Source organism: Pongo abelii, chromosome 11, assembly GCF_028885655.2.
Source record: "Pongo abelii isolate AG06213 chromosome 11, NHGRI_mPonAbe1-v2.0_pri, whole genome shotgun sequence".
Taxonomy (NCBI): domain Eukaryota; kingdom Metazoa; phylum Chordata; class Mammalia; order Primates; family Hominidae; genus Pongo; species Pongo abelii.
This window is the reverse complement of record NC_071996.2, coordinates 137,440,228-137,465,316: the sequence shown is the minus strand read 5'-3', so window position 1 is coordinate 137,465,316 and position 25,089 is coordinate 137,440,228. Positions and strand designations below refer to the sequence as shown.

The 25,089-nt window shown below is 44.8% G+C and overlaps 1 protein-coding gene across 1 annotated transcript in view; it reads right to left on the bottom strand.

Annotated features, from left to right (window-relative positions):
• The window catches only part of TRPM8 (transient receptor potential cation channel subfamily M member 8), an 80,118-nt gene extending 58,172 nt beyond the window's left edge, over positions 1-21,946 (bottom strand). The window contains exons 1-5 of the mRNA XM_024243395.2: positions 21,858-21,946; positions 12,692-12,813; positions 8,856-8,929; positions 2,101-2,257; positions 437-614 (exon numbers count right to left, since the gene is read on the bottom strand). Of these exons, the coding sequence (XP_024099163.1) occupies positions 437-614; positions 2,101-2,257; positions 8,856-8,929; positions 12,692-12,808 (526 nt within the window). The 5' untranslated portion in view covers positions 12,809-12,813; positions 21,858-21,946. The remainder of the gene's footprint in view (positions 1-436; positions 615-2,100; positions 2,258-8,855; positions 8,930-12,691; positions 12,814-21,857) is intronic.
• Between the last annotated feature and the right edge of the window lie 3,143 nt (positions 21,947-25,089).

Sequence of the window (25,089 nt, the reverse complement as noted above, 5' to 3'; positions counted from 1 at the left end):
GCTTTGACCTCAATCAGACACTTATATGGTGCTTACAATTTCTCAGGCACTGTCACTACTTTCAAAACTGCATCGCCGATCTCACAATTACAGAACAAGCAAATTACAACCGTCCTTTCCAATTCGCCAGAACCGAAACTCTGGGTAAAATTTTACGTGTGTTAATAACAAAACGAAAATCTTACAAGATCAAAAAAATTCCCCTAAGGAAGCACCTTAACGCTGATTTAGAGTTACTGTGTGAAGCTCCCCAGCTATCTGCCAAAGCTCCGTGTCCATTCATTTGAGGATATGGCTTTCAATAAAATAACGATTAATCAGATGGTTCTAGCAGCATCCGGATTCTCCGGAATTGCAGACGGGAACTGCCCTGTCTGCTCCCCAAACTTGGTGCAGCCCGAATGCAAGAACCCGCGGTGGCGGCTCCCACCCGCACCTTTGGACTGCGCGATGTAGATGAGCCGGCTGAAGATCTTGCGCATGCGCGGCTTCAGGGCGAAGTTCTTGGCGCCCCCGGTCACAGAAATGACCAGGTTGGGTGTTTTCAGGTGCCAGTGCTGGGTCAGCAGCTCGTAAAGGATTTCCGCGTCCGTGTCGCAGGACAGACGGATATACTATGGGGAGAGAAGCAGAAGCATCAGGATACGCCTGTGTTCTCCTGAGGTCGGGGTTTAGCATACCCCCAACCCCCAAGCCCACGCTTGCCTGCTTCTAGAAGAGGGGCGGGGTGGGGGCAGCAGGGATCGCGGCATTGGGGGTCCCAGGCGGGCGCCGTGCCAAGGCCCCATGAGGAAGTGGAAGTGTGAAAGGAAAATAAATCTTGGGGCCCGAAAATTCAAGCTAGGAACTGCTTAGGGCAAACCTGCCTCCCACCGTATTCAAAGTCACCCTTCTGCTCACCGAGATAAATGCACATCTGATTACCTCCTTTGGAAAGGCTAATCAGAAACTCAAAAGAATGCTACTATTTGTCTCTTATCTACTTATGACCTGGAAGCCCCCTCCCGTTTCAAGTTGTCCCGCCTTTGCTTCGTGAGTTGTCCCACCTTTCCAGAAGGAACCAGCGTTCATCTTGCATGTGTTGATTAATGTCTCATGTCTCCCTAAAATGTATGAAACCAAACCGTGCTCTGACCACCTTGGGCACATGTTGTCAGAACCTCCTGAGGCTGTGCCACAGGCATCCCTCCTCAAACTTGGCAAGATAAACTTTCTAAATTAACTGAGACCTGTCTCGGATATTCAGGATTCACGGAAGGAAAGCAGACTGGGGGGAGTGGGGGCTCTGCGCGGGCCCTGAAAAGCTCCACAGGCCAGGTGGAGAACTTGGGACTTTGTCCTGAAGGCAGAGGGGTGCCTTGAGGCGTTTGAAGCCGGGTAGGAACAGGGTGGACTTTACATTTAGGGAGTCCTCCAGCGGCCATGCTGAGGTCACAGGGAGGTGGGCAGAGCTGCGGGCAGCAAGAGAGGGCGCCGGCCCATTCCAGGGCAGAGGCCCTGGGGAGAGTCAGCAGTGGATGGGGCTGGGTCACCTCCCAGGGATGCCATGGGCTGGGTCACCTCCCAGGAATGCCATGGGGGTTTGGGAAATGAGAGGCCCGGGCCCTGCAGGAACAGCCTGTGGACGGTGCTCTCATTGAGACTGGGAGCACGGAGGATGTAGGAGAGGCTATTTCTGATCATTAAACACCTTTGCGAAACCTTGCTGGAGAGCTTGCACAGTGAGTATGGAGGGAATGTATATTCAGGGCCATATGTACCTCAGGAGTATGCAGAGCTAAGCAGTAGGGTTCACAAAAGCATTCATGGGGCCCTCAGTAGCAGTAGGGCTCAAGGTGGATGTGACGTGGATGCCTGCCTTGTGTGTGGACACAGGAGGCTAGGTGATAATCCAGTCCTTACCTGTTGAGTTTTCCTGTTGAGCATAGCCTAATAACTGCTTTTTGGCTTTTACAAGATGTATCTTTTTCTGCAATCATTTTTGGTGTTTACTATCCATCTCTCCTGCCTCCATCCTATTAGACAATTCCAAGTAAATCAAGGCAGCCCAGGTCATTTTGGCCTATGAATTAGCTGCCAAAGTAGAAAACCATTGCTTACCTTCCCTTTCTTCCCCAGTGTCTCAAACTGAATATCCCCAAAGGCGTCCGTAGGAAATTCCTTGGTGTGTTTCTTGTAGTTCCACTTCTCGCTTTGGTTGATCTGGGTGCCTTCCATGTGCTGGCTCTGGGCATAGCCACACTTGCACACATTCTCCCTGATAAGCACGATGGTGTGGACAGGAAGGAAGGATTTCATTGAGCCTGCTTATGGAAACTGGCATTGTTAGCTTAAATAGACACACAAAAGATACCTTCACGTCTTATTTTCAGACTGTTTTCATCATCTCAGTTGGTTGTGTAGAAACTAGTTTGATGTGGACGGGTGCAGTGGCTCACGCCTGTAATCTCAGCACTTTGGGAGAGTGAGGTGGGCAGATCACTTGAGGTCAGGATTTCAAGACCAGGCTAGGCAACATGGTGAAACCCCATCTCTACTAAAATACAAAAATCAGCTGGGCATGTTGGCGGGTGCCTGTAATCCCAGCTACTCTGGAGGCTGAGGCAAGAGAATGGCCTGAACCCAGGAGGTGGAGGTTGCAATGAGCTGAGATCGCGCCACTGTACTCCAACCTAGGCGACAGAGCGAGACTCCATCTCAAAAAAAAAAAAGAAAGAAAGAAGGAAACTAGTTTGATGTTTTATCCCTGGTGTTTGTTGTCCCTTCATCAACAAGCTGGCTCTGTGCTGATAGGACAGAACAAAGCCCTGCTGTCATGGAATCTAGCTTCTCTCCATGGGGCTGTTATGAGACTGAGTTTCAGAAATCTGGAAAATTTATTCAGCTTCTCAAACAGTTCATAACACACAGGAGCCCTGAGTTGGCCTCAGTGCCTCAGCACCAACCCTGCCAGTTTGCCCAGCCAGTAAGGCTCTTCTGAAGTGAGGTGAGACATCCTTCCCATGGGCTGAACTCACTGGGAAGATGCATTCCCTTGGCAGAGGCCCAAAATGTTCCAGACTCTAGAGAGATCATCCTTTCCTTATTGGACATTAGCTGCTAGAGAGACTTTCAATAATTTGGGGTAGATGAGGATAAGCTGTGCGGTAAATGAACACGAGATCTTCTCATTAAAAATGCAATGGAACTAAATTCATCCATTAGGTGACACAGAGGCATAACAGGAAACTGGAAGAGGATAAAAAGATACGCAGTCAGTGGTAAATCCTCTTCCCCTGTGCCTTTGCCAACATACCACCTTCACTCAACAGATACTGACTGAAAATCCACTCTGAGTCAGCCCTGGGCACAGCAGCCCAAGATGAGCGGGATGTCCTTCCTGCCTTTAAGTTGGTGTCTTAGGAATAGCTAAGCATGACACCTGGCAAAGTGCAGAGGAACAAACAAAACACCTCCTTTTACTCTCGCACAGCCCCTCCCCTGTCAGACTTGCCATGAGGGTTGGAAATGATGCACAGTGTTTCACTGGGCCTGGAATGTGGCACCTGCTCCATCAAGGTGACTTAGGCTATTGTGGTTTCTTACATGCAAATCAAGGATTAATGAGGGCAATGACAACAGAAAAGAAGCAAAAATGCAGTTAAAAAAAATCTAAAAACACATTCTATGACTATTTGACCTCTCTATCCAGGGCATCCTGAGAGATGTGGTCTCCAAAGACAGGAACAACAACAACCAAGTTTCCCATTTAGCCAAAAACAACTCCCACTCAGTGAGGCACTGTTCACCCTCCTCCCAGCTTCCTTCTGCTTGCCCCACCCACTTGGTTCTGCATCTCTCCCTGCTGTCTCTCTGACCAATCTTTGGGCAAGATCCAAGGGTGCTAGGAATTCAAGGGGGCCATGGCCAGTGGAGAAGGAGAACAGAGAGTTCTGTCCTGAGAAGGTTAGACAATAGCAAAGTGGGAGACATGTTTGGTCACTGAAACAGGCCCTAAGGGCACAGCTCTCATTTTATCAATGGGTGACTCAATGTTCTGATTTGCCCAGAACAGTCCCAGTTTACACCTGTTGCCAAAGTCCTGGTAAGATCAGTGCCTCCATCACTCTTATCCGTGTTCTAGACCCCATAATAAAGTTTGTGGTCACCCATTCAGCACTAACCTACCAGAAAAGGCATCCCCCTCTGGCAGATGTGGGTCAGTACCAGGATGCAGGGTCAGATAACAAGATTCAACCCCACTCACCCCCAGCATCCTTGTGCAGTGCACAGCCCAGGCAACCATACATGGTGACTCTGGAGCAAGGATCCCCTGCACAGGCTGATCCAAATAAAGATATACAAACTGAGGAAATCCTGTTAGCATTTGCTTCCAGCTGGACTCTTTATCTTATATTCTCTGTCCCCATGTTTCTGGCACATCAGGGCATTTAGCAAATGTCCTTTGAATGAATGAACAAATGAGCAAATAAATACATTGATTGGTCTTCTTTTAAATGGTTTGTATCCTCAATGATTTTTGTAAAGTGGTTATGTATTCCTTCCAGAATACAAGCTTAAGTATACATAGCTGTTCATGGCCAGAGAAAGGCCATGTTTTCAAGATCTTCTTTACTGTTCACCTTATTTAACATATGGCAAAATGTAGGATTCATTCTAAAAGCACTCTGTGGCAGGAGGTCACATTTTCATTTACAAGATGGTAATAGTGATATGCATTTCTATGACTATTTCTAAAAACACAATAAGAGCAGAAATGAGTTGCTTTATGGGCAAATTTTATGACCAGTCCAGAAGCAGATGGATTCCCAGCCAAACTGTGGCCAAGTTTCTGCTGCCTGGAAGCAATTGTCTTCAACTGGAGTTGCTCTGCTGATAGTGATCTTCTTGAAGTGCTGGAAGCCCAGGGTAACTACCAAAGCCACTCAACAAAGAGATTCTATAATGAGGAACAAATACTTCTCAGCAGCAATCCTCATGAGCAGCTTGCTCTCCTGGGGGTTGGGGATGCTGCTGGAGATACATGGAGGCAGGTCCCTGCTAGAGATGGTGCATTGACATGGACTGCAGTGAGACTGTCTCTTCTCTCCAACCTTGTCTACACAGTAGGATCAAGATGAGCCTGTTCATATAACTGAATTGTGGAAATGTTCATAATTGACAGGCTCAAGGATGGGAAGTTAATCCAGGATTGACATAGGCATCCCTTTCTTAAGAATTTGAAATTAGGACCAAAAGAGCTGCTCCCGTCTCTCTGTAGATCTAGGCCTGTGACATGGAAGATCAGGCACCACAACACAATCATAGCCACTCTGAGAAAGAAGAGAACAGGTGTGCAGGGAGAGGTGGAGGCAGGAACAGGCAGAGGGGACCTGCTGAGTAACCCCCATCAGTCGCTGTTTCTAACCACTCCAGAGGCCTGGCCATTCTCTGATCTTAGGTGGCATTTCTTTTTCCTTATAGTAAATCCCCTCTTTAAAGTTTAGGTAGTTGAGCTCCTTGTAACCAAAAGTCTTAATTACCACACAGTATGGAAATGATCCCTATTCAAAACATTTCTCAAGGCATTTAATATTTTCTAAAGCTATAACAATTGAGCTAGAGACTGGATCCAAAATCACCCTCCAGCAGCAAACTCACCTCTGTTTTGGAACAGTTCCCAGGGCATCACTCAGTGTGGCCAAGATATGTCAACCAGAATTCAGCACAATGTTCTTAGCCCTCTCTCTTCCTAAGTGTTAGGGCACTTCCTGAGCCCAGGCTACTTCCTGATGTTCCTCTTCTCTCTCCATAGTTTCCACTGTCCCACCATCCTTTGGGATCTGTCCACCCACCAAGCTTATTGGGGGAGCGGGGAGAGAATTCCCCACCCCACCTGTTCTTGCTATAACTGAAAACAGACTGTTGAGCCCTTTTCCCTGCTAAGGGTAGGGGTGTGTCACAGGTGACCTTGACCAAGAGAGCTGCCTGGCAGCTCTGGTCTATGGGCTGGTAGCCCTCTAAGCACCAATTTGTATGAATTGGTTTATAAATGGAGAAGAGAGATTGCCAGGAAGGCATTAGGAGTGCAGATACCTGAAGGAGGAATAGGGATGACAGATAGGAGAAATGAAGAGGACAGGAAAGCATCAGGACCCTAGTTCTATCCCCTTGGACTAAGTCTGAATCCTGTAGAACTACACTGTCCAATATGGTAGCCACTAACCTCATGCGGCTATTTAATTTTCTATTTAAATTAAGTGAAATTAAATAAATTTAAAACATTCCTTGGTTGTCCTAGCCACATTTCAAATGATCAATAGCCGGATGTGGCTAGCAGCTACCATATTGAATGGTGCAGACATAGAATATTTCCACCATGGCAGAAAGTTCTGTTGCACAGTGCTGCTGTTGTGAAGGTAGCATTCTTTCTGTTTCTACCTGGAACCCAGCATGGCCAAGAAAGTAAGAAGTGACTAGAACAAACCCAGACCTAGGAGCTTACTACCTATCATAGTGTGCCAGAAGGTGGCTTCTAAGCTGGCAGCACATTTCAGAGGACACAGCAGCAGGGGCAAAAGTGCGGCATCTTGCAGTGGCATCCACAAGAAGTTAGAGTAGAGAGGCAAGGGTGGGTTGGGCTTAGCACCAGGGTGGCAACCCTGGGAACTCTCAGGGGAGACTTGGACAGCTTATGTTATCTAGTGTGGCAAGTAACAGCAAAACCAGGGTATGAATATAATTAATCATCACTTCATTTGATGCCCTTGTCTGATGGGTAACTTAGATTACATGGAGTGATCCCACTACCTATGGAGAGAGAGAAATAATAAATATGGGGGATTCAAAGATTATAGAATCCTGCATCCTTGCATCCCTTCTGAGATGGGAATTGGAAGACCCTGAGGTGTTCCTGTGCTCTGCTTGTGTTGCTGAGGGCTGTGCCTGCCCACCACATCTCCCTTCATTTTGACCCAGACTTGAGGTGTAATCAAGCACTGTAAGGTGGACAGCCATAGGTTTCCCTAACCTTCATCTACTTCCCCTTCCACTAGTAAGTGCGATTTTCCTTTGAGGAATCATGCCTTTTTGCACTGAGTTCACCTGGACACATCGCCCAAGCCTTGCCAATCAACATATTCCACTGTCCCTCAACTAATCCATCCTCCAGCCCCAGGGATTAGTTTAGAGATAGGCACAAGCTCCAAGCAAGACCATTAAGAGCCATGAACATCAGCCCAGGACTTTTGATGGAATCGCTAGGAGCAAGGCCCTCTTTGCTCTAACTGGCAAATGGAAAGCTGATAACGCACAACAAACAATGACCATTTTGCCTCCAATAGTGAAGAGCCCATCCATCAGAGAAAGGCAGAAACAACAGGTGGAAAGAGACAGAGTCTTGGCGACATTGTTGAAGCCCTGGATCTGGCTGTGCTTTTCAGCCACAAGATCCCATTATCACACCCCACAGAATCCCGGCTCCAGCTTCCACTTATGCCAGTTAGATTGAACATCTGTAACTGAGAATGTGTTGAGGAATTTGTTCTGCCCAAAGCAATGCCATTCTTAGAAAGGAGGCAACTGAGGGTGTAGAGAAAGCACAACCTTGGAATCAGAAAGCCTGGGGCTCAAGTCTCTCATCCATCTTACACTGCACATGTGACCATGGGTAAAATACTGAACCTCTCTGGGCCTCACTTGCCTTAAAGGTAATAACAGCTTCCTTGCAAGAAGGTTGATAGTATTAGCAATCCAGTATGTAAGTCCCATTCATGAAACACACAAGGGATAAATAGTGGACTTACAGAGCTTATACTTTGTCAGAATGACTCATGATGCATACGTTTATACCGTGACAAAGCAGAGATCTCTTAGTTTTTCTGGTGTTCATTTTCTAATTCACATGAACTAAGAATTATGCTCTGAAGCATTATGGTAGGCATTTTATATGCTGCATCTTGAATACCACAACCCATGAGGTATACTTTTGCTAGATTTTTAGGATAAGAGAATTAGCTTTAGAAAAGAGAATAATTGGCTCAAGGCCACGCACTGAAGAGCCAGCCAAGTCAAGGTTGAAACCAAAGCTGGTTCTAAAGCTTTTTTCCTTATTTCTATATCCTTCCTCTGTTCATTGCCTCTGTTCAACAGAGAGTCTTTTCATTATAAACTACAGCAGCAACTTGCAATTAATAGCTAGACTCTTTCTTGCATTGCCAGCCAACAAAAAAGAAGGGGCAGAGAGGAATAAGGAGAGTGGCAGGTAGGACAAAAATTGTTTAATTAGATTCAAATGCATCTTCTACACGAAGGGTGAGCACTAGTCGACCCATTCACTCACTCACTTGCTCATCAACATTTATTGAAGATCTCCTGTAGGCTGAGCTGGTGAAGCCTGCTTTTGTAACCCAGACTTAATGTTCCAAAACACATGAGACTTAGAGTAGATGAACACTCAATTAGAAGGAAAGACCTAAAGTTAACAGCAGGGAAGAAAAGCCTGACGGAGGAGCCAGTAAGATGGACATATGTACATATGCATGGTATTGCCAGCCAACTGCTGTAAAACAATTTTCATTACCAAGGTCACTCAGGTGGGTTCCCAATCTCATGGGAATACTGAAGAGAGTGACAGCCTCCCTCAGTGACTTTTCCAACTATTGCCAAAGCTGAAAATACCAAACAAAATTGTATAGCTCTAGGTAACAACTACAAGCTCCTTGCCAGATCCTTCCTGCTCACACAACGTTTCTGAGAATTATAAGATGAAGACATCTTTAATAATGAACTACTGAGTATTTGTTTGTTTGTTGCAAGGGTGGTTGATAATGTTTTTGAACGTGGAAAGCAAAAATTTAGGGAAAATAATAGCTTACGTGGCCTTGGAATCTTTGGTAAAGAAGACACATTCTCGTTTCTTAAAATTTGCTTGAATAAAATTCGCCAAGTCCTTTGGAGAGAGAATATTGAATAACACATTACTAATTTATTCTCACCCCTTGCTGATATGGATGAATACTAAATATGATGTAACCCCACTTCAAAGGCTTTAAGGATTTACCACATATTCATAGCATCCAGCATTTGTTCATGCCTTTAGAGTACACAAAGTTTTTTTAAAGATGCATACATTAAAATTTCTATAACTAAATAGAAAATTTTTCTAAAAGTGATTTGTGCTTATCTTATATATAAACAGTATTATATACATACAAATTATGTTTTTCCACCTCTAAGGCTACCAAGGAGAATATAGGCATTGGATGATAGTTTTTCATAAATAATATATCAATGCAGATTCCCATTCCTCTTATGCTTGCTGTTTAAAAGAAGACATATTCCAAAAACCTTTCATAAATGTATTTATCCCTCCATGGGAGAGGTAGTTAGGCACATCTGGGACCTGATTCTGACAAAAAAACAAAAGGTTTTATAAACTAAAAGCTTCCCTTAAGTTAGCAGAAGCAAACTATTTGGAAACAAAGGAAAAACTCCTTTAAAAGTACCTACACTCCTCAAAGTGGAAGAAGGTATTTGCATCATGTATGAAACATCATAAGATTGGTAGCCAGAATAGATAAGCACTGCACATCAGTAAGAATGAGACAGACAATCCGATGGGAAAAAAATGGCCAAAGACAAGAGTAAGCATTCATTGAAAGAGAATAACCCATAAACATATGAAAGGAAGCTCAACCTCATTCAGAATGAGCAAATGCAAAGGAAAACCACAGTGAGATCCCATTTCACACCCACCAGGTTAGTAAAAATATCAAAGGCAATAAGCACCCAGCATAGTTGAAGGGGAGGGCAGTAAACCAACCCTTCCTGAATGTTGTCCACTATTGCCAGTAAAGTTACCTCCCTGAGGAAGAGTCTCTGGTGGAGAAAGGCAGAATTGCCCCATGAATGACTTGCACACTCAGAATGCCTGGCAAAGCTGCCTGGCAATAAATATTCAGCCTCAGAGGGCTGCCTTTCCCTGGGGAGGTGGGGCTGCTAGGAGCTTCCTCTCCCCGGCAATCCAGTGCCACTTCCCACAGGTCACCAGATACTGGCAGCTGGAGTTCTCAGACAACTTTACACACAGTTGGCCTCATAAGCCAGGCCACTGGCACCAGAGCCAGCCCTGACTTCTTATGCCCTGTAGCAAGGCTGCCACCAGCCATGCACTGCAAAGGGGGATGTCCCCTCTCCTGGAATGAAGTTCACAATGTGCCCCCTTCCCTTCTCACCCTCTGCCCCTGCAAGTCCTGTGGTATCAGAGAAAGGTGAACATCTGCCTTATCTTCCCAATCCTTTGAACATAAGTTTCCCCATAAGTCATATGTCTTAAACCCAAACCCCATGAAAGAGAGATGTTTAACTTCACCCACCAAGCCTCAACTCAAAGAATATTTTCCAGGTAGACATGGCTTCCACATCTAAGAATGTTAAAGTGGTATTGCTCTTAATAGCAAAGACCAGAAATCCACATGCCATCCCCCTTAGGCTGAATAAACATAAGCACACAGCAGGGCACAGCATAGCCATGAAATAAATCAACAATGGTTACACGTTCCACCGTGGATGAATCTCAAAAACAGTTTTGAGGAAAAAAAAAAAAAGGAACTCACAAAAAAATACTCATAGTACAATTCCATGAATGTTCAAAACAGAACAAAACTAAACAATGTATTGTTTAGAGAGATACATATACTCAAGTCATAAAATTATGAATAAAAGCAAGGAATGGGCAACAAAAAATTCAGGATAGTGGTTATAACCTCTGACAGGAGAGAGGTAAGTCAACGGGGCGGCCACATGGGGGCGATATGCTATTTCTCAAGCTGGTGGTGGGCACAAGAGCATTCTTTTCAATATTCTTTTTAAGCTGGAAATTCACCTGTATACATTCTTTTCTATGTATCTTTCAACACAAACATTTTGAAAGCAAAAATAGCTTCAGTGCTCACCTGTACAGTTTTGAAAATCTGTGATGCCCATTTTTACTTGTAATTTTTTCATCCACTTAACTAATTTCAAGTCTACTTAACAGGCAGGAAGAAAACAGCTGTGTAAGCTGTGTAATCAATGATCATGGAAGAGGGTGATGATTTTTAAAAACTGCTTTGTTGCTTTAAAAACCCTCTGAAAATGCACTTTGCAGAGGTGTGCATGTGCTTAGGGGGCAAAAAGGAATCCCCCCAGAACTGAGATGCTCCTGCATGGTCTCAGCAGTTCTACCCATAGGGATGCCTGCATCTGGGAGGGGGTGACCAGCAGGGGCTGAAGAGAGGAGACCCATCCAGCAGGAGGACACAGCAGCAGGTCACAGCAGCAGGCTCAAGAAAGAGTCAGCCTCGGCCGGGCGCAGTGGCTCACACCTGTAATCCCAGCACTTTGGGAGGCCAAGGTGGGCAGATCACGAGGTCAGGAGATCGAGACCATCCTGGCTAACACGGTGAAACCCCGTCTCTACTAAAAATTCCAAAAATTAGCCGGGCACGGTGGCGGGCGCCTGTAGTCCCAGCTACTCGGGAGGCTGAGGCAGGAGAATGGCGTGAACCGGGGAGGCAGAGTTTGCAGTAAGCCGAGATCTCGCCACTGCACTCCAGCCTGGGCGATAGAGTGAGACTCTGTCAAGAAAGAAAGAAAGAAAGAGAGAAAGAGAGAAAGAGAGAAAGAAGGAAAGAGAGAGACTGCCTCCGTCTGTCTTCCAGGGCTCCGATGCTGAGGCCAGGTGGACCCCTCCAGAAGGGCCCTCGCAGAGGTGCTTCGTCACTGGGGTTGAAGGAAGAGAGCAAGGGGGTAAACACCGGAAAAGCTACCACCACCCTTGGCCCACTGTTTGCTTCTCCTGTGGCCAGGACTGAGGTGTGACTGGGGAGCAAGTGCAAGGAGGTGCTCAGCACCCCCAGGCATGCAAGTGCAGGGGCAGCCCTGAGGGCTGGCATCTCCTTAACTTTTGCATCAGGGGTGCCTCACTTGCCTAGCCTGGGCCCTGGGAGGTAGACCCAAGCTGGGGGAGAGCAGGTTTTTGCGTGTTTGTTTGTGTGTGTGTGTTCTTACAGCTCAATGATAGATCACAAAGTCAGCCCCCATGGAACCCACCAGTGAGATCAAAATCCTAAACACCCCAGACCTGCCCCCCACCACCAATTCCTACTTTCCAAAGCTAGCCTCTCTCCAGACTTTTAACACTGTAGTCCAGGAGAACTGGATGTCAGGCTGGAATTTGTCTTAATTTCTTGACAAATGAGAGTGTTGGACAGGATCTGAGAGTGGGTGGAAAACCTGCAGGAGGGAACTCAGCCCAGTGTCAGCAGAGCCAGGCAAGGAGAGGCAGAGGGGTGCTAAGGACACACTTCCCGCTGGCACCCAACCCCAACTCCAGCTCACCCAAGAAGCCACGACTGGGCACGTCTGTGTCCTGAAGGCAGCGTAGAAGCTGGCTTGGAACCAGGAGAGACAGTGCGAAGGAGTGCAGCTAGGAGGCCATTGCAAGAACAAATGCAGGTGGACCTAAACTGAGACCCTGGCCATAGAGCTGGAGAAGGGACTGAGATTTAAGACTCAGACCGGAAGCAAGAGCACTGAGCATTAAGTAGTGAAAGGAATTTTAAAGACATGGCATTTAAAATTTCCTAAAAGTCAATGTGCAAATGCATGATTTGACACCTTATGAAGGTTACAATGATAACCTTTCAAACAGGTGATGCGCGTGACTTACGCTTTCACTGTAAGACAAGTCTGTGCTCCGAGACGCGCTGGAGTACAGGGTCCGGGTGCTGTCCAGAGTGTCATTCCTTCTGTTCCTCATGCTGAGCCTGGCTCCTCGAAAGGACATCTTTTCTGTGACGATGGGTGGAGGAGATAAGTTTGGGTCACAAACAGTAACAGGGCTTCCTTCAAAGCTTCACCCCAATGCCATTTTCCCTCCACCCTCTCCCCTTTGCCATGTGCAATGTCCCACACTCCATTCGGCCCACCATGGTCATTGTGCCCCTGCCCCTAATTCCTCTTCACCCTCCAAGACCCCGATGGCGTTTCCACCCCTCAGCCCATCCTCCCTGGCCCCTCACCCCTGAGTCAGGATCCCCTCTTGGGCGCTCCCTCTTTGCAGTGGCCAAGTGCATGGCCCCACCAGACTGCAAGCTCCGAAAGGGCAGTCTGTACCACATGCATCACCGTGCACTACATCTGAGGGGCTTGCAATAGCTACTTGCTAAGTAATGAATTGAGGATGAAGGGAATTTACAGAGCAGACTATGGCTAAGCAGCCTGTATTGGCCAGAGGACTTGGACCTCAGGCAGAAAAGAAGACCCCTGCCCCTGAAGGGTGGTGGGTAGGGCTTGGGGGGGTCAGCATGTCCCAGGTCATCCTGAGACTCTAACGCCCAGGACTTCCCTCTTGGGCTCTGGAGCAGGCTGCTAGCCTGGGCATTGCAAAACCTTATCTGTCATGCAACGCTTCCTGGGGTCCCTGCTCTGTTTTTCTCACTCTAAGATGCTCCCATCCCATACTTCAGGAGGCCCCTCTCCCCTTGTCTCCCAAACTCTAACTCAGGCTCACATCCCAAGCTCGAGACAAAACCCGTCAATGCCTACTCAACCTCTGGGGTTGTCTTGCAGACACAGTAAATAAAAGCACCATCCTTCCTGCATACTGTGTCTCCCTGAGTCCCCTCCTCCTGGCTCCAAGCTCCTCCCTGTCTGTCCCACCACATCCCAGCAGCAGTCCTTCCTCTTCACCCCTTCCAAGGCTCTAGCATTGTCTCTGCGCTTGGCAAAGGTCCCTGCTGGTCTCCACCTCCCCAGCCTGACTGTGCCCACCTCCCTGTCTCTCTGGGCCTGGATTTCCTATCTGGGGTCGCACCGTCTGTCCAGAGCCCTCTTCCCCATACCCCTCCAGCTGTCATCTCCTGCTCATCCTCCAGGCTCAGCTCACTCATCACTTCTTCAGGGAGATGCTCCACAATGCCCAGGCTGAGCAAGTGCTCAACTGCCTGTGTAGCCCCTTCAACCTGCACCAAGCAGCGGGCATCACGATTTCTTTAATGATCATTTTGACCCCTGTTAACTTGCTGAGGCCAAGGACTGTATCTTGTTCACCACTAGACTTCCAGGGCCTGGCACAGTGCATAAAGGAGATCTGCATACATATTTATTGGATGAATAGTTTGATTGAATCAATACCCCCTCACAAATCTTCCTTCGGTTTGCAAACTACTTCCACGTCACCTGCTATAACTCCCGAATGCATAAATGTCTAAGACACAGAGCAGACCCACCACTCAGCCACATTCTGCTCTCAGACCCTCAGCCCAGGGGCCATGACTCCACCATCCAGATCGCCCACCCCAGGCCTCCTGCACCTCAGAGACTGGCACTGCTTTAAAACGCACTCCCAATGGTTGGTCTAGACTGTTTAAAACAACAAGCCCTTCTTTTACTTCTCTCCCCAGGCATTTCAAAGAGAAGCTGAGAGTATTAATTGGCACTTTACATACATTATTGCAAAACCACAAATCAATCCTGCAAGGTATTCACTATGATTCCCTTACAGCAAATTGCTTCTAAGTAGGGCACCAAGGCTTAGGAAGTGACTTCATTTGCCTTGGAATGAAAAACTGTTTATTTCGCTGCAACAGAAAAGCGGTGTTTTTGCCTTCAAATCACATTTCTATCAAACAAAACATTGGGAAGCCATTTAAGAGATGCAGCAAATAGCCCTCCTCTGACATTCTGAATGCTTTTCTCAGCAGCTGGTAGTCTCAACTGGTCCTCTGAGACCAGTTGATATTCAAGTTGGTTGACTCTGGGTCTTGGCATACAGTCTTAGACAGCAGGTATCCCAGGACTGCAGGTTTGTTGATCTTCTAGACACATTCTTGCAGGACTTCAGGCTCGGAAGTAAAAGAAGCATTGGAAGAAGGAACCTAAGGCCTGAGGTCCAAGAGAAGCGATATGGGAAGAGAGTGGCTGGGTCCCTGGAGAGTGAGAGGAAGGGGTCTCTAGAAAAGGAGATGCCCCTGAAAGAGTGAACGGGAAAGGCAGGGGGAGAAAGCCGATCCCTTGGTGTGTCACGTGCCAGGGAGAAGTAACAAAATCACACTGCCAGATCCAGCGATCCAAAATTCCCTGGAAATTGCCCAGCATGAGTCTTTCTGCTCCTGACTCGCGCACCTTGGACTTATCTGTCAGTGTCAGGAGAAGGTCCCTGGGGATGATCTGAGCACACCAAAGCCTAGGAGGAACCTGTGAGAAGCGTATCATCCGTGGGGATGTCTTCTTATTGCATTCAACACTTTCCCCCCAACACTGTAAAAGTAGTTCTGTTTTTATTGGAGTTTTGATCTGGTAAAGAAAATCCTGACTGCAGCCTCCCTGCTCTTCTTTCTGCCCAGCATGTTCCCCTTATTCTGAAGTCCTGATAGTTTACTGATTCTAACCAGATATTGGTCCAAAATTTTCACATTGATTGTAAGCTCTCTTTACATGCAAACTGAATTTTGGCTGTTTTTGTTTTTTTCCAGCTCTGGACAGTTTGTTGTTGTTGTTGTTGTTGTATTGTTTTCTAGTTACAGCCTCCCCAGGCAGAAGAGAGAGTGAGGTGCTTCCCCAGGCACGATGGAAGCTGAGACTAGAAGTCTCAAGACCCACCAGTGAAATGCTTAATTGACAGTCGTCCTTATTTCTAATGAAAGTGGCACCCTAATCAGGTGTGGCAAAGACTAGCAACATTGTGTGACCCAATGTCAAACCAGAGAATGTGCTCGAGATGTGCAGTGGATGCCGGCCTATAGAGCCCTCCGTGGTAACCTGGTGCCAGCAGCATTGGGCAGGCAGAGCACAGCAGCAGGGGACACGGGGCTGTGTCCCTCCACTTTAACCCACCCCACCAAGGAGGGAAAACCTTGGTACAGCTGCACCACACCTAGCTGTGGCCATTGCTAGAGGAGCCATGGAGAACACTGGAGATTCATCATATCAGTAACAGGCCTTTCCAAAGAAGAGAATGTTCTACTTACAAGAGACAGTCATCAAAAAATCAACAGAATAAATCTTCCCCGAGATAAAGAAAGATTTGAGTCTTCACAATAAAAATCTCACTGAGTCTGCTATCAAGCAAAATTAATAGGGTCAGAGGTATCCAGATGAAATCATTTAAGTATAAACATAAAAATGGCCGGGTGTGGTGGCTCACGCCTGTAATCTCAGCACTTGGGGAGGCTGAGACAGGCGGATCATGAGGTCAGGAGATCGAGACCATCCTGGCTAACATGGTGAAATCCTGTCTCTACTAAAAAAAAAAAAAAAAAAAAAAAAAAAATTAGCTGGGCATGGTGGCGAACGCCTGTAGTCCCAGCTACTCAGGAGGTTGAGGCAGGAGAATGGTGTGAACCTGGCGGGCCGAGCTTGAAGTGGGCCTAGATCATGCCGCTGCACTCTAGCCTGGGTGACAGAGCGAGACTCCGTCTCAAAAACAAACAAAAAAAGAATAAATATAAAAACATACAAGCAACATATCAGAAAAAAATTACTAAAGGAGAAAAACCAGGCTGGTGTAAAACTTCTCTTCTTCAACACTATAAACTAGAAGAAAATGGAACAGTGTTTACATTTTTTTAAGAGGGAAAAGATTGTGATCTAGGAATTGTATCCTGAGCCAATTCAGCTGTAAGGGCAGTAGAAAGATACACTCAGGAATGGGGAACAAGGAAGGCAAACACTCACATAACTTTAGGCAGTTCTGGAAAGGGAGACAGGGAGGCTGGAGGGAAAATGTCAGATATAAATAATAAGTAGAGATGACATGGTAGAGGTTTTTTTTCAGTTTAAATGTTTATATTTTATCTCAGTGCAGAAAGAATTGAAGAAACTTACTAAAATATTATGTAAAACAAAGGAACCAAAGAGAAATAAATGAGCTGACGATAAAATAAGAGAAAGAGACTGGTTAAGTGAGGGACTTATCCAGCCACAGGGGAAGCCTGTTCCAAGGTCTTCAGGGGGCATTAGAAATCATGCCCTAAACTTACCAATGGCCAAAGCAAAGGGGTTGTAAAAAGAAAATAAAATTTTAGGACCTTCCAGGTTGATTATGCCAAGGGGGAAAGTGAAGCTCTGAAAACAGAGTCACATAGCACGGCTATTTTTGCAAAACCCTTGCTGACTGACTTTTGCAAGGATTGTGCAAAACCAGACGGAGATGTTATACCTTAAGCGGACTCCCTATCCTTCATTCTAACCTAGACTTAATGATGTTGGAGACAGAGACCCTTGCGACTGTAACCTCTTTACAATAGACTGTTAAACAATCTCCTTAGAGTATAAACAATAGTAGTCAATCAAATCTTACATCTGTACGGTAGCCTTCATACAGAAAATGTGTTTCTGGCTGGGCATGGTGGCTCACGCCTGTAATCCCAGCACTTTGGGAGGCCAAGGCGGGTGGATCACTTGAGGTCAGGAGTTCGAGACCAGCCTGGCCAACATGGCGAAACGCTATCTCTACTAAAAATACAAAAATATTAGCCGGGTGTGGTGGTGGGCACCTGTAATCCCAGCTACTTGGGAGGCTGAGGCACGAGAATCCCTTGAACCTGGGAAGTTGCAGTGATCCGATATCACGCCCCTGCACTCCAGCCTGGGTGACAGAATAAGACTGCATCTCAAAAAAGAAAAGAAAAAAGAAAAGGTGTTTCTGTTCAGCACCTCTGGCTTTGCCTGTATAAATGATCCTCCCTTTTCCCCATCCCAGGTGCAGTGATCACCATCCTTTGCTGTCATTCTGCTGTCTGGATGGCTGCTCTCATCTTTGCACCTGAATAAACTCTTTTAATTGGATCCTGAGCCTTTTGATTATTTTAGGTTGACAGGATTAACATAGTCAATTACAAGCTTCAAGGCATCCGTAAACTAACTTCAAACCCACATTCCCTCATACAGAGGCCAGAGTGAAAAGAACTCCTACATTTGGGGACAGGTAGGATGAGGAGGATGGGGTGATTGTAAAGGGGCAGAGTGAAGGGGCTTTTCTAGCGATGGAACAGTTCCAAAATTTGGTTGTGGCAGTAGTTATACAAATCTACTCGTGATAAAATTGCATTAAACTATACACACATGAATGAATGCATGTCCAAGTGGTGAAATCTGGGGCCGGGCGTGGTAGTTCATGACTGTAATCCGAGCACTTTGGGATGCCAAGGCGGGTGGATCACCTGAGGTCAGGAGTTCGAGACCAGCCTGGCCAACATGGTGAAACCCCATCTCTATTAAAAAAATACCAAAAAATTAGGCAGGTGTGGTGACGGGCACCTGTAATCCCAGCTGCTCAGGAGGTTGAGGCAGGAGAATCACTTGAATCCAGGAGGCGGAGGTTGCAGTGAGCCAAGATCACACCATTGCACTCCAGCCTGGGCAACAAGAACTAGACTCCATCTCAAAAAAAAAAAAAAAAAAAAAAAAACGGTGAAATCTGATAAAGCCTTTGCATTGTGCCAATGCCAATTCTCTGGTATTAATCTTGTATGATAGTTACGTGAGGTGTCACCATTGAGGGGAACTGGGTGAAGAGTACACAGACCCTCTCTACACTTTTTCCTCTTCCACTTCCTGTGAAGCTATAATTATCTCAAAATAATAAGTTTAAAGAAAGATGCCTATGCCAAAAGCACACTGGGCCACATAGTGGTAAATATCCCTGCACAGCCATGCAAGACTTACAGCACTAAACTTAGCCTGGCTATTTCTTAGAATGTCCTGAATGCAAGTTGAAGCTATGCCATTAAAGTAAAATTCAATGGAATTATCTCCATGGCAGGCCCAAAGGATGGGACCTTCACAGAGAGATAGCTAAGGATTTGTCCAGTTCTAGGATTTACTTGTTTAACTATGCAAAACTTTGCTTTCGTGTTTTTAATCAACAATCTCAATTATTTCTATTTATGGTCTTTACTCTCAAAAATTTCAGATGGGCCTGATGAATTTAAAGGAATCTTAAAGACCACCATAGGGATAACCTCAGTAAAAATTAAAATCAAAATGGACTCTTGAAATACCGTTCACACTTTTTCAAAACTTCACAATAGACCTACCATACCTATCAGGAGTGACGGCAGTTACAAACTAAGGACAAACAGTTCCTACAGTTTCTCACTCAGGAACCTATACGTCATCCTGCAGTCTGACTCACTGGACTCATTAAAACTCACAGTGCTGGGCCCCACCTCAAGAGCATGAGACGTTTGGAGTGAGCCCCAGATTCTGCATCTCTAGCAAGTTCCCAGGTGCTAATGAGGTGGTCTCAGGACCACCTTTAGAGGACCACTGGGCCAGAGATAACACCAAGGACCCCCTTGCCCTTAAACTGCAATAAAATGTTTCCAGAGCATATAATCAAATCTTTTCAAAACACATGCAGGTAACTGATGGGATGTTCAAGAGCCAATATCATGTTAATTTTGGCTTTGTGTTCTTGTGTAGTCACAACTTGAACGTCTGAACATTACAATTTGTCCTGCTTGCACATGAAACATACATCTCCATCAGACCAGGAACACCATCCAAATGTCAGTAATAAATAACTGCTATGTATTGTGTCATGTCTATTATGTGCCAGGCACTGTACTTGTAATAAAACAATAATCCATATAACTCATGGCAAGATGGATCCATGTAAATACTCTTTACATGGATACTTTAAAGAGTATTTACATGGATCCATCTCCCCATGAGTTATATGGATTATTATTTTCTCCTTTAGATGGATGAGAAACCAAGGCACAGAGAGGTTAGGTAACTTTCCCGAAGTCACACAGCTGATAAGTAGAGGATGCGGAATTCAAAATCAAGCAGGCAGGCCTGAGACCCAATCTTAAACATGAAGCTAATTTGTGCCACTTTAACACAGCTTTGAGAAGAAATAGTTTGTCATCTTAATAACATGAGTACACTGCCAAAATTTAAACAAAGGATTACAAACCTCATTTTGTTTGTTGAGGGGAGAGGTTGGCCATGGTCCTATTTTTATTATCAATGGTCATGAATAATTTTAAATAGTCTAGAAGTCACTCATGAACAACAGAATATTCATGCATCCTTCGAACTCAATACAAAAAAAAATTAGTGTGCTATCTTATTATCCTAATAAAAAAAGGCTTCTGGCATGTTTTATAAGTTGCTTTTTAGCCCACCTATCACCATGGTCAAATCAGTCCTAAAGTGTCATTTTCAAGCAGGATTGTCTAGTTCTAAGTCTCTTTCTGATTAAAAAAAAAAATGGGGTGGGGGTAGAAATAAGATGTTTTCCTTTGCACACTGAATGAGAGAGGAAAAACTTTTTCATGCTCTAAGGAAAATGCTCCAAACGGCCCCACACCAAACCCCAGCCATCTCTGCTCTTTGAGCCATCAATTATTCATGAAAATGGTGAGTATAACACTTGCAGAAGCTTCAAATATAAATGACACCATCCAGAGAGATCTCCTCCACTCTTACTTTGGCAGGGGCATGGCAGTGGTACATACAAGGGTTACAATAACTTGAGAGGGTCACTAGCCACCTGTGCCTCCATGTCTCAGTCACCACCAGGAGAGAGCTAAGATTTATTTTGTTATAGGCATTATCCTGTTTTTCTAATTGCCTCTGTCAGAAAATGTTTTTAAGTTTGAATAGATGGATGAAAACTAGGAAAACAGCAAAAGCCAGTGGAGGCTCCCGAAGTCATTGACCCCAAGGTATCCTGCTCCAAAAAGTAGAAGTGAGAAACAGGAGGTAGATACAGGCAGCAGGTGATGTTCCAAGATGCAATTTGCTGAGAGCCTCTTAGAATAAGAGGAAAGGCAGGGGTCCCTATGGAGACTGGACCCCTACTGTCTTCTCAGGCGCCAAGAATGATATCAGTTCTTAGGCAAGACAAAGATAGTAATAATTATTATTATAAATTGTAATGTAATTATAATTTATAATGTAATTATATTATTTATGTAACAATTATATTATTTGTAATATAATTATAAATATCTTATTAATAAATAATAATAAATAGCTTTTTTCCAAATTATAAATAAATATGCATCCAAAGTCACAACCTTGGAAGTAAGTCCTTCGCACTGTCAAGATTTTGACAAGCTAAAACTTCTATCATGATAAGTATCTTTGTATTAGCACATATAGAACAGGCTTAAGGAATAACCATTTCCTTATGTTCAGCTCAATAATCCTAACACTGAAAAAGTCAGCACTGGCAATAATGGATTGAAAATTAAATGGAAATAAAACCTTTAATTATTCATCCAGCCCTTCAGTGTTTCTCTCTTGCCTCTAAATAATATAAATGATGAGGCTGTTTCAACAGGCTGGAAGAACGGAAGGAAACACAGTATGTAAAAACAAGCCAAATATACCCTCTCCTTTCATTATCAAAGAATATTTACTATTTGAATGCATTATTTCTTGATGTTAATTTACATTTCACCATAGTCTTGATTCAAGAAAAACTTGTTCTATTATGTTCCCAATAGGATTGCTTCAGATAGTCAGTTGCAGAGTTCAGATGCCAGTGAATTTTTCATTAAAGCTCATTTAGGGAGTTTCTAACTCCTTCAATCAGAAAAAGAAAACTGTAATTATATTTAAAGTCATTCAAAAATCCAGCAAAGATTTCTACATTTCTAAATAAATCTAAGTGAGGATTAGATATATCTGTGAACCCACATTTTGCTTATGCCCACAACTCTTTGAGGAATTTAAATTTTTGTCTTCCTTTAGTTTCAAATCTTCATAGAAAAGATAAATGATGCCCCTCCCAGAGACACAAACTCATACTATTCTACAAGTTACAGCAATGGCAACATTTAAGGAGAAGCAAAAAGCAAAAGTTGATGACATACCCTAAGTGACGGTTTTTATCAAGCAGGATTTTCTTTCACCCAAGGATCCTGCTGGTCTCTCTGCACAGGAGGAGGAAAGCTTTTATAACTGGAATCTTCTTAGCCCCGCCTTCTTCTCTGAGGTTCTTTTAAGCAGAGGAACAAAAAACTTAAGCCACTGAAATTGCAAGAAGACTCCTAAAGCCTCCAAGCACAGTAGCAATTTAACAATGGCATACAAGTAGGGAATGGATAATTAGCGAACATGGTATTTTAAATGCTAATAAAGAAATGATACCAAATTCCCGCTCTTAGCTTGATAATAACACCATAGTATGAAATCATACTAATATTTAATTTCTGCAATTAATGGCACATTTTAAAAACCACAAATAAAATGGGAAATGCTCATTATAGAAAGTGATGACAAGATTAATTAATAAATTAAAAGCTCTTAATTAAGATAGGAAAAAAATTATAAAATAGAGGAAATTTAACCAACATTGTTTTTTTGCAGGTTTTGTGAACTTTCCTCATACCAACCAAATGCAGTATTGGGCCGGGCAAGAGGGCATCATGGAGGTGAGCAAATCCAACTTCATTAATTTACAGCTATTTCCTGTCCCCTTTAAACTACACTTTGGAAGAACTCTCCTAGAAGAAATAAGTAACAATTGTCAGTGGGCAACTTTCGGTCATTTTACTTAAATCATGTGCCACAATATTATAACTAATGTTCCTCTGCTTTGGCCATTATTTCTATTATATTATTTTCATATGAAGCATATGTCATAGAGAAATACAAATAAGATAGTGTATTTTAGGAACTGATTGCACAAGACATACACTTGCAAAAAGGTTAGAGATGGAAGAGAAGGAGTGTGAAGGGGTGTTTTGCAAAGGCAGAGAGATTTGAGCAAGGTCTGAAAGGAAGGATAGGGTTGTAGTGATAACTCCTGCAGAAAGCATGTTCAATTCAAGAAGAAAACCCCCTCGACAAAGAGAGACAAAAGACTCCAGACAGAGGTCTCAAACTCAAATATTCCAAGGCTCAGACAGGTCATAAAGATGAAGGGAGCAGCCAAGTGTAAGGTAGTAGGGAAGGGTGGGGGCTGTGGAAAACTGGAAATGATAGATTTGGATGAGGACCCATGTGAGAAAAGATCCAGCCAGAAATGGAGAGAGAGAATCAGAGAAATCTCAGAATTACTCTAAATATGGGTCCTAGGACTAAAAACTCCCATACCCAGCATGGTCCCCAAGCACATCTATAGCACTGCATAGGGGAGCAAGTCGATCTGAGGAGCGGAGTAGCAAAATGAGCTTTTTAGCTGTTAGAAATATTGAGCCAGCCGGGTGCAGTGACTCATGCCTGTAATCCCGGCACTTTGGGAGGCGAGGCAGGCCGATCGCTTGATGTCAGGGGTTCAAGACCAGCCTGGGCAACATGGCAAAACCCTGTCTCTACTAAAAATACAAAAATTAGCCAGGTGTGGTGGCACGTGCCTGTAATCCCAGCTACTCGGGAGGCTGAGACATGAGAATCGCTTGAACCTGGGAGGTGGAGGTTGCAGTGAGCCAAGATCATGCCACTGCACTCCAACCTGGGTGACAGAGTGAGATTCTGTCTCAAGAAAAGAGAGAGAGAGCGAGGGAAATACTGAGCCAATTAATTAAACTCATGTGGACTTCTCTCATTTATTTTCTGTTTATTAAGCAAGTCTTTTGTTCTACCTCAATTTTCATTCTAAATCCAGACTTGTTTTATCCACAACAGATAATGTATGATCTGGCCTGAACAAGTTGTATTCAAATATCTTTAGCAAGTCCTTAAAATTGTACGTGAATGGATCCTTGCTGTAAGTAAGCATCCTCATGAAACAGGAGCGAGAGAGATGGAGATAAAGAGGTATAAGTAGAGGTGTACATATATAATGTACAGATTTACCATTCCATCCAAGACCCAACAAAATGCCCAATTCATCTAGCAAGGTAGATAGAAATTGTTTTTTTTGTTTTGTTTTGTTTTTTTGTTTTTAAGATGCTGGCTTGTTGCACTATCTTTTAATGCCAGAAGGTGGCTGCCCTGAGCAACCTCAGTCACACAGAGACGTTTTCAGCCACTTACTCCTCAAAGCAGGTTTCAAAAGTGAATTAACAGCATTGTCCTTGCTCGTCCCTGAACACCTTCCTCCCCTACTAAGATGAGCAGAGCCATTCTGCATACTTCCAGCTAAATGTGTAGACTCAGACTCTCAGCTCAGCTTCCCTATTTTTTGTGCCATGAGAAAACATTAAAACTGAACAAACTGTAGGTGGATGATGATGGTTACAGAGCAATGTGAATGCATTGCTGCCACTGATGCTACACTGCACTCTCTGGCTGAGTTTGCTGCACTGGAGCTGGTGGAAGGGACAAGGCTCTCTGGTCAGTGTGGAAGGCCTCCCACCCTGGGCATTCCATGAAGAGTCTGCCCTGTGAAGAGTTCTGTGGAGGCTGCACTGCAGCCACCCATGAGCCTGCCTCCTTCTCTTGACCGTATGCAGGAAGCTGGGGTTCTGGTTGGGTCCTGATCTTACCTTCTTGGCAGGAGCCCAGGCCTCCTTCTGAGGCCTCGATGAGGAGAGAAGCCTCAGGTACTAGTTGAGGGTCCAGGGGCCACTGGCCCACACTGCAAAGAAGAGGCTGCTTCCCACTACTAGAAAAAGGAGGACCGGCAGGGCTCATTCGGCTCCTCTCACTAAATCTTAGCCCTAGCCAAGTGTAGAAGAGAATTTGACACACTGGTAGCAACTGATGGAGGTGGGCACATACTCCCAAGTTAGAACTCTGGTCACTCAAGGACATCAGGTGTCTTTTACAATAAGCCTTGTACAGGAGGCACAGACACTCCCTGACACAAACTAACTCCTGAGAAGAGCAGATTGCAGCTGATGAACACACAACTGGGAGGCCCATCAAGTCATACATCCTTCCTCCCATTGTGCAAAGGGTGCAGTGGGTGCTACCCATAACCCCGTCTCTTGGCCTCTCCTGGTAAGAGACCCAAGATCTCACCTTTTCCAGGAGAATTAACAACTTACCCTTTACTTCTGCAGGCTCCACGACTTCTGTCCCCCTGCATCCTCCAACCATCCCAGCCACTGTTTTATAAACTTTAATATAGGTGTAGGTCATCAGGAAGAAGAAAGGTTACCGTGGCACCAGAGGCACAAATATGCAATGAATCTGTTGCCAAGACCCTGGTCCTTC